Source organism: Chlamydotis macqueenii, chromosome 13 (genome assembly GCF_036417535.1).
Source record: "Chlamydotis macqueenii isolate bChlMac1 chromosome 13, bChlMac1.mat, whole genome shotgun sequence".
NCBI lineage: Eukaryota > Metazoa > Chordata > Aves > Otidiformes > Otididae > Chlamydotis > Chlamydotis macqueenii.
Genome location: NC_141568.1, coordinates 6,814,625 through 6,824,992, shown reverse-complemented (window position 1 = coordinate 6,824,992; position 10,368 = coordinate 6,814,625). Strand labels below are relative to the sequence as shown.

At 40.3% G+C, this 10,368-nt stretch overlaps 1 protein-coding gene across 4 annotated transcripts in view; it reads left to right on the top strand.

Annotated features, from left to right (window-relative positions):
• Positions 1-6,958: 6,958 nt before the first annotated feature.
• The window catches only part of WWOX (WW domain containing oxidoreductase), a 524,293-nt gene continuing 520,883 nt past the window's right edge, over positions 6,959-10,368 (top strand). For all 4 annotated transcript variants that reach the window (XM_086757955.1, XM_086757956.1, XM_086757954.1 and 1 more), the window contains exons 1-2: positions 6,959-7,090; positions 9,729-9,793. In XM_086757955.1, the coding sequence (XP_086614081.1) occupies positions 6,984-7,090; positions 9,729-9,793 (172 nt within the window). In that variant the 5' untranslated portion in view covers positions 6,959-6,983. The remainder of the gene's footprint in view (positions 7,091-9,728; positions 9,794-10,368) is intronic.

Sequence of the window (10,368 nt, the reverse complement as noted above, 5' to 3'; positions counted from 1 at the left end):
GACTGTAGACCATTTAGCTTCAAACAAAGAAACATGACTAATGACTGACAGAAATTTTACAAAAACAAGGTGTTTGTCACTAGTTTTTGCTGCCAGGCTTCTCTCTACCCCTCACACTCAGTAAGCCTTATATAAGGAGCCCTTTTCTATTGCGTCTAAACCTACTGGCTAGCCCATCACAACCCACACATGCCCTAAGAACTGTTTTGCCATGATTTTGTTGCAGTAGGTGTTGTAATAGGCCTTACACCAAGGTTTGCACGGTACATTTTTTGCTGAAGGTCATGAACAATGTGAATGAAATCCAGCTGAATTTAGATAGCTGGTCCCTTTCCCCTGCATTCCTGGATGTTTTTCTGAAGAGGCATAGTATTACTCATGCCAAGCATATGGATAACCTAGTTGATGAAGCATCTTTAAAATCAAGTTCTATCAGACAGCTTGAAATGCTGTTACAGGGTTGTGTGTAAAATGCATTGAGGAAAATTCCCACAGTCTTACCAAGGAAATAAAGTTATTACCACAAACCTAATGTGATGTCCTTCACTGGGATGACCGTTAGAGATTCAGAGAGAGAAGGAAATGAAAACAAAATTTTTAAAGAGATAAACAAACAGTATGTGGTCATCCAAAGGTAACTGAAGTGGGATATAGAAGGACCTATGATACTTCTTTATGCAAACATTAATGCTCCTTTAAAATATAAGCTGCATTCAAATCTCTCACAAGTGAATTGTAACCATGTCAGGTATCAATGGTTTAAGCAAGATCAGAATCAACTCAAGATTTTTCAGAGCATTTCCAAAATAAGTTTACTGCAGTCCATACTGCACTGACTTCTCTGATACATTAGTTCTGTTTTTCCTTGACATAATCCAGCCTAGGAAAAAAAACCAACATGTCCACTACAGCATTTTTGTAAAAATTATCAGGAATACTGTTTTTCTTTGCAGCAGTTCTATTTTTTTTTTCTCTAGCAATTTGATACAGATTAGAATGCTTTGTTTAGTGGAGATAAAATCTTTTCAATTTGATCTTCTTGACCGTGTACCTATATAATACCCTTTCTTCCATAGTGCTGTAAACGGATTGCATACCATCAGTGCTCAATACTTATTCTAATGAGTTGCTTTCATGAATAAGGCAGTCCTGGTCACTAACCTGCTAGATCAAGGAAAGGAGCATGCAGTTACTTAGTTACAATGGGCTACTGTGCTGAAATAATTTTAGGAGAGAACAATTTTTAGGAGAAAACAGTTTTTCTAAGAAAAATGCTAGAGTTTAATCCAACAACTGTGTTTGAACTGTATTCATTGTGCATGGACTGCATCCATCGTTATGAGTGTGAAGAAGCTCATTAAAGGTGAGATTAATCAGGAGTAATAGCTCATTTGAGTAAGAAAGGGTACTAGTGATTAATATTTATAAACAGTTACAGTGATTATTCTGTTTTCTTTTAGTTATGTTACATCTCTTTGATTTCTCCTAAGTAATTATAGACAAATCATCTGCATGCTTTTAAATCTGTCAGAATGAAAACTTAATCTTTTTCATGTCTGTGGTCAAATATCAAGTCTCACATTCGTTTTAAAATATACTGGTAATTCCCCTTCTTCCATTGCCGGTAATGTTGCACATACACATTCTAGCTTTCTCACTGTTGCCTCAGGTAGAAGCAGGACTAATAGTGAAAAATGAACCAGATATTCTCCTATACCCTCCAGGTCTGACGCTGCAAGCATTTCCATGTTTAATTTTAGAGATGTGAGTAGTATCCCTGAACGCAGAGAGAGACTGCAAAACCAAGAGTGAATAAAAATGTTAATCACACTGAGGTTTAAAAACTTTACAATTAATCTGTTCTTTCACTAATTAATTTTACTTACTTCTTGCTTTCTTGTCTGTGCAAAGCAATTAAAGCCAAATGTTTAAAGGAGTTAGATACTTCACTTACACTTCTTTTTTCTCCTAACTTATCAGTGTCCAATTTTGCAGCCTGGAAGATGAATAATTACTTAGTATATGTGGGTAAATACTTCTCCGTATGTTCAAATATGGGTTTTGTACCTAGGGACGCTTGAATATTGTTTGTTCTTTTTATTTAACTGGCTCGTGAAGAATACTCCATCAATCTTTCAACACCTGCAAGATGGATATAGAGACCAGGGTGAATGAACTAACTTTACATTGCATCCAATGTAGCAGGAGACTGAGATATGGTGTCTCACAGGAGGTTTACAACTGCCTTCAATGAGAAGGCCAATGTCATTGCAGAAGAAGTAGTTCCTAGAATTATGCATTTTGACACTGGTAAGCCTGCAATTTATCTCACAGACTTTCATGCATGCTGATGTACATAAAAAGATATGGAAAAAAATAAATTTCTTGATCATGCAACACACAAGAAAGGAAATGCTTTATTATCAGTGTGTTTGCCCCTATAAATGCCACTACAGGTGAAACCAGAGCACTCAAGGCTAAGGATACTTGAAGCTTAGAAAGAAGCAAATAGCATGAAAATTTACTAGTGTATAAGGTAGAAACCTATAAGCTCTTGAAATAACATATACATAGGCTGAAAGTTCAGCTGAACACTGCCTCATCTTTTAGATTATTTGACTTTTTGCAGTGGTAAGGTTTGCTTCTGAACAGTGACAGAAAGTTATTGACTGAATGATGAATAAAGGGATAAAATCTTTTCCTTTTTAGCATTTATACCAAAATCGTTAAGTATCATTTCCTACCATTATTTTAAAAATCATATTGAACAAGTTTAATATTTCTGTTAATAACATATCAGAATTTGCAGGTAAGGACTTCAGATATGACCCTGCACATTAATTTCCACACAACGCATGATCTTAGCAAATGAATATTAAATTAAATATTAAAGGTAGACTTTGCAGTATTTGAATATGGCCTGTTGGAAGTTACTGATCCCACAGCATTTCAAGGCACAATTGTATTCCAGTCTTCTGCATCTCACTAGTATATTCTTTCCTCTGGAAATATAATTAAAAAGAAATAGAAACAAACTCTCTTATGACTGGGATTCCAACTCTGCAGTTTCCACTGAGGTTTCATAGACAGATTTCATACGCAAAATGTTCTTTATGTTGTTTTCAGAGGAAACTGAAAGATCATCAACCACAAAGCCTATCTGAATCCATTAACTGTGAATTATGTTGAAAATGATGTTATCATATGTAAGGAAGGAGGATAAAATTATACTTCTGAAAATAAACTTGAATAAAGATTCAGGGATTTTAAAAGTTTAAACAGTTTTCATAACTTGAAAGAAAGTAAGAGGTGACATTGTGAACAGTTTTGTGGAAAGGTGAGTTTAACTCCAACAAAACAAAACAAACAAAAAAATTTGTTCACTTGAAGGACGTGGCACATTCACAGTAGGCAGTAGCTCAAATATTCATTTATCATGTCCCAGTGGATTACAATTGTAGCCTTATCCAGACTACACTGCTTTAGTCTAACGCTGAGGTAAGAAAGGCATGAGTCACAGAGGCAGAATTTTCACCTGAAAAGAAACAGCTGTAGCCTATGCAACCATGTTTTGGCAGCTGCTGAAAAATTATGATCTGAGGGCTGTTCAGATTTTTGTCATATTCCTGAATCATGATTTCTAACAAATAGACACATGGTTTATCAAAAGGATGAATCAACCCTTTGCTGTGTCATCTGGGTGCCTTTGCAATATGTCACGATTATTTTCCTCTTGTCCAGATAACTCTCAGTGTTCAAATCCTTGTCAGGCAAATCAGTACTCAAATCTTTGACAGAAAGTGGCCATAATTTAGCAAAGCATATAAGCCTGTGACTAACGTTAAGGAATTGTTAAGTTTTTGCTGCCTTAGGCTTGCCAGTGTAATTATATGACCAAATTTTTGTCAATGTTTCTCATGGAGAAGCGAGACAAATAAATCTGATTTTGACTACGTAAAGTATGGCTAATAGAAAATGAGATTAAGATTCTAATTGACATTTGTATTATTGTGAAATCAACAACCATTTCTAAATGCCTTCTCATTTTAATTTATCCACTTCCTGGCAGGCTGTGGAATTAATCTTGGTCTGTGAGGCTCAGAATCATCAGAAGAATTAAATTACAGGATTGCTGCAGCAATGGATCAGAATGATATCTTTGAAGCACTACTTGATAAACTATGACTCTGAAAGCAAATGACAGAAGATTTTAAGCAGTATGGATTATTTACTACCCTGCCTCAATGAACATGATGACTGAGATCACTGTAATAGTACAGAGACTCATTATTTTTCTGCAGTGCAAGAAAATGGATAGTAACTTCACACAACTGCTATTAGAAAAAAAAAAAAACAAACCAAAACAAACAAAACCCAAAACTTCAAACCAACCAGAACAATGCACATACTGTATACCTCAAAGATCAGTGCGTACACTCAGTCAATTTATATACAATTTCTTTCTTTCCTAACACAGAGCTGATGGGAAAGAAGTGATAAGGAGGAAGGCTGCATTATTCGTATTGGTTTAGGATCTGAAAAAGTGTCTTAATTTGTGGTAAAACTGTTACAGACCTTAACCTGTGTTAATCTAAAGTTACAGTCATGCCCTTAAAGAAATCATGGCCATTGCTTTCTGGCATTTGAGAAACCTAACAGAACTAGTTCTGCAATTTAGTACAAATGGACAGAAACGTGAACTTCCATGGACCTCCACTGAAATGATACCTAAATCTTGTACGTCCACATGACGTTTCTTGATGTAATTTGGATTATGTAGGTAAGATATGTCGGAAACTGATGTAAAAATAAAAAGCTCGAAAAGATGGCAAAGGTCTTCTCTGACCTTCTGAAAGAGAATGAATCTTCCATTTGCCAGAATTTGAAATACATAGTTGAATTTCAACATTCTTTGAAACAATTAAGTAAATAACATAAGTCACTAAATTATCAAATCTTGTGACTTTTTGTTTTTTTCCCCCAGTGAAAACTTCCTGAAAAGTAGGAGGTGGTGAAAACTAGAGGGAAGTAAATATTTATGAAAAGTATCATAGCTGTTGGAGTCTCTGTTGATTCTGAATTTTCAAAGAGGGAAGTGTGGGGTATCTGAAATTTTTGTAGAAACTGAAATTGCACTGAAAACAATATAAACCCATAGGACTTCCATGGTATCATATTACTTGTGTACCAAGGACTTCAAGACAATTTGTTAATATCCACATTATTTTGTCAAATAAAGCCTTTCCTTTTCAATTCAATAAATATTTTTACATGAAAGATACTGGTTCTATTTAATTAGTATATACACATATAGGCACCTAATTTTAAGATTCTTTTTCTCTTGCTAATCTAAAGTACACTGTACACTCTTAGCACTGAAATACTGTAATGCTGCTGTTTACATTTAGGACATAATGCATTCTTTATGCCATACAGATGGTTGGGATAGGATAACTGTCAGACAAACTATTTCCACATTTCCACTGAACGCAATTGGTGGAACGCTGGATGCTGAAAACTAACAGACTACAACAGAAAGAAGACTTAACAAGTACTTTTTCCTACAGACTACTGCTAGATTAATACTCTTTTTTTTTTGTACTTCAGATACTGACTTAAATAATCTATTTTCTTGAGACCTGGCCCGTCTCTCCAGTCAGTCACCATTTCAGGAGCTTCCTGGACCAGAAGTGAGCATGTCACGGATGTTTCCCTTCCTGTATGTTTACCCAAAAGACATGGTCACAGAGTTTTTTAATACTCCCAGTAATACTCACATGAAAACTGGCTCTTGACGGTGCATGAGTTTTTAGTAGGCGTAATTCCTCAGGGGAACCTGCAAAGTGATGGGAGCAGCAGGGCAGAAAAAAGTTCAGGCTGCTTTTTCTAGGCAGCTACGCATGCTATTAGTGGGGATTGGGTGAGCCATATAGGTCAGTGTCTCAAATAGGGCATAAAAATGTTACCCAAAGGAGTCAGAGCTCTCTGCTGCGTTTGTGGGGCTGCAGTGCCACCTGGTGCAGTTCGCAGTGAGTACAGTCTCTGTCCAACACTGAGTTTGGCTTTTTTTTTTTTTTTTTTTTTTTTCCTACTTAAAACACCTGCCAAAGGACTACAAAAGGAAAATGCTGTTACAAATCCTGACGGTTTGGTTTGGTTATATAAATAGATATGAATAAGTCAGCGTACGGGTACAGGATCAAAAGGACTGAGGTAGGTCGCGGGTGTATGCCGCGTCAGCTGAGTGATGGTGACGGCAAGGCCCTTCTTCATCAGTCACAGCCGCAAAGCGGGCTGCCTGGGCTTCGGCTGCCAGGACAGGAGCTGTAGGTGACTGTCAATCGGCTGACCTGCGGTGCTTCCATCTTTGCAGCTCTGTTTGTGTTGCCAAGTGACCCAGGCCTGGCAGAGCGGCCTGCGCAGGCGGGGTGAGGCCGGCTGCGGCCTTTCTGAAGGGCGCTGGGCCCAGCGAGGTGCTGCCCTCCAGCCGGGCCTTCCACACCAGGCAATGTGGAGGAGCTCTGAGTAACGCGGCCAGGAGAGGGAATCTCATCCCACAGATCAGGAGGCAACAACTAATGGCAAAAAGCTTAAACAACAGTTCACTTTTCATCACTTTCCAGGGCCTCGTTGCATTCATGCCCATCTCTGAAAACAGAGGGCTAGAAACACTTCATGCCCCCAAAAGCTGAGATTCCTGTGCCATCCGTGATGATCTCAACTCAGTCCGGGGCCCCTTAGGGGTTAAAATCTCCGTGGCACTGCTAAAATCCGCAAGACGGAGTGCGGTGCCGCCGTTCAGCTCCAGCCCCGCGGGGCTGAGGAGAGCGCCCCCCAGCAGTCCTCTGCTCCGCGCCGCCGGACTACACTTCCCATGGTACCCCGGGCACGCCCCGCCGCGCCATTGGCTGGGCCGGCCGGAAGGGGCGGTGTGGCGCGGGCCCGCTGGCCGGGGGCGGTGCGGTGCGGGGTTGCCCGTCCCAATGGCGGCGCTGAAGTACGCGGGGCTGGAGGACACGGACAGCGAGGAGGAGCTGCCGCCGGGCTGGGAGGAGCGCACCACCAAGGACGGCTGGGTCTACTACGCCAAGTAAGGGAGGGGGGCGACCCCGCCTGGAGCTCTCTGACCGCCCGCCCGCCCTTCGCTCCGGGGCAGCACCCGTGGCGCTGCCGCCGCTGCCCCCTCAGCGCAGGGCACAGAGGGGCAGGCGCCGCCGTTTCGCGCCCTTTGCCCCAGGGGCGAGCTGCCGCCCTCGGGCCGGCTGGGGCCGGGGCCGCGGCCGCACCCGGGCTTGGTGGCGGGACCGGTCTCCGTGTGACTCCGTTTCCGCGTGCGGTGCCTTCCGGACTCGTGGGAGCGCGGAGCGTGGGCTGGGCTCTCCCCGCGGGTGGGTCTGCGCGGTGCCGTCCGCCGCCGGGCTGAGCCCCTGACGCCTGCCTGGCGCGGGAGCGGTGCGGGGGCAGCCGCAGGCGCTCGGGGGTGCCGGAGCGGGCTGGCACGCGGCTGTTGCCGTTGCACTGCGCGTCACGGTTCTGTGCGTGACCTTTATCCGCATGGGCAGCTGAGTCTGACACAATATTGTAGTTTTCTTAGTTTTCCTCCTTGTAGGAGCAGAGAAGAAGCAGGTGCCGTGGAAGTTAAAAGTTAAAAATGCTCTCCCTCGGCTCTTCAGCGTGCCGCAGTTCTGACAAGAGATAAAAACGTGCGTGTGGCACCATCTGCTTGTGCCGCTCCGAACGTGACTGCATCCTCACCGCTCACGAAAGGGGATGCGCTACAGGGCTGACTGGCTTACTGGGATATATATTTGTGTATTTGTGTATTTTCTCCTCTCTTGTGGTTTCTGTAACCATGCTGGTCTTGGGATCTGTTTCAGTCTGTTTAAAGCTGCAAGAGTTATTCTTTTCCACAAAAAGGGGGGAAAAGTATAGAGAGAGCATTCTCACCTGTGGTGAGTTGGCATCATTCTCCCAAGTTCTGCTTTATAAACACTGGACAGAATGCTTTGGTTTGTCCGCACTTGTTTTGTAAACACTGTGCATTCTGTGTAGATGTTTGTTTTTCTTAGGTCAGATTTCTGTATATTTCCTTTGACTTCAAAAGCCCTTTCAAAAAGGAATCACTTGCTGAAAGTAGCAAACCTACAAAATAATAAGATATTACTGAGAGTTGTTTTTACACAAAGACTTCATTGAATAGTTCTGTTTAAAACTGTTGTGAAACTGAACTAATTCAATTTAATTTAATGACATTACATTAATATATCTTTACGAGCTCAAAATCTTGTCCAGTGTGACTAAAAACACTTGACATGGAGAGGTGTTACACTACTGCTACATTAATGTGAGCTCTGTATCTGTGATGCCTCTGCATATTCTGGAAATTTGTTTTTGAACCTTACCAACAATATGAACTTTAAACTTAGCAGGAGTAGGGTTACTTTGGTTTAGGACCTTTAAACACTTTTGTGATGAGTCAGGTGTGAACGCAGTTACCAAAGCTCGGTGCACGTGCATTTGTTTGTCAAGCTGTGGTAATTTGGTTATGAATCTCACATCAGACAGGAGTAACTCAGGATCTTGTATCTTTAGTGTCTGAGTGTCCTGAAGTTCAAGTGCTACTGCAGGTCACACAGATGTACTTAGTCTAAGATGACCAGCTGTGATTCTTGTAGTACAGCGTGCTGTCACTGTGGGCTAACTGCATGATTACTATAAGAAGGAAAAGTTGCTTACCTTGTGTGTAAATTCCTGTTGGTACTAGATCTGTAGTGATTATTTGTTATGTGTTTATTACATGTTATTCAATATGCTGTTAGTCTTTATTTCATATGTGGGCAGCTGTCAATTTGGACATTCTTTCAAGTAATCCCTGCCTGACTCTCAATATAAAAACTTGGTTATGATTTAAAAATATTTAATGAAATACAAGATTTTAATATCCAACCTGATTTCAGCACTTCTGGTATTTTACGATATTGTTTATGTGTACGTCACTTTGCTTATTAGTCTGTAGTGCAGAAGACTTCATGATAGAGTATATTAATTCTGTTATAGTGATCTAAGTGAATAAAATCTCTGAATGAGAAGAAGTGAGGTGATACTGTTAGCACCATTAAATAAATAGTCGACTAGTCAAGGCCTCTGGATAAACTTATCTGTCCAAAGCTGCAATCGCTCGTCTAAAATCCAGGCTTACTTACCTTACAGCCTGCAGGTCAATATTGTTAGACAGGAGTTTGGAAAGGTGCTTTTGCTATTTGAAAACTTTCTAATATTATTTCTACTAGATTCAGATAAATTCTTTTCTTGCTCCTTTCTTCCTTTTTCCTGCCAAGGTTCACCGTCTTTTTGAGACATTTTCTGAGTCTGTTAATATTGTTCTTTAATGACACTTAGGTTTTCTTTCTTCTCATCATAAGCAACAAACCTTAGATCGGAAGTAAAATATTTCTTTGAATATATACTCCTATGCTTTCTAGTTAGTTACTTTTCCTTCAGAACTGTGGCAGTGTGGAAGCCTGATAACTTCTAACAATAGTTTTGACCTTTCTTAAACTAGGGATTAACATGGGGTTTTTGGTGGAAGGTAAGCCACTTTCTGAACCATATTAAAAAAAAAAAAAAAGGACTTAAACTGTATTTACTGTATGAAAAAAAAAAAAAGCGTTACATCAGAAAGTCTATTAGGCAATTTTTAAAAATCTTAAACTTTTCTTTTCCTACAGCCACCTGGAAGAAAAAACACAGTGGGAACATCCTAAATCTGGGAAGAGAAAACGTGTTGCAGGAGGTTTGTGTTAAGTGCTCCTAATGAACTGAAATTGTGTTACAAATGTCAATTGGAGTTTATGCAACAGATAGATCTCATTTTGATCTTCTACTTGACACTAGTCACATAAGCAAACTGAGCTTGCAAAACACAGCTGATTTCAGCAGGATTTTGCCTGTGTGATTATGTCTGTGTGGAGTGATCACTTTGCACTTCTATGGCTTTATTGTGTTGCTTCATAAAGCCAAAGTACTAATTCTAGGTTCTGATATCCTAGTGTTCATCAGATAATATTCATATTCCTCATATTCTTTATTTTCTTCTGGATTATATTCTTCAAATAATATATTTGATCATTGAATATCTCTGGCACAGAAGGAAGTCCCATTAGTTTTCATTTTACTTGTTTTCTCTAACCGAGTTGTCTGTTTGTGCCAGAACAGAAATCGGCCGATGTTGCAGGAAACTTCCAAAGGACTTTTTAAAGACCTTGGATCAGTGCCTTAAATTAGATCTTCTCAGAAGCTTCTATATGGTGTATCTAGGGGTACTATACTGTTGGCAAGCCGTATTTCTTTTGGCATTGGTAATGTGAC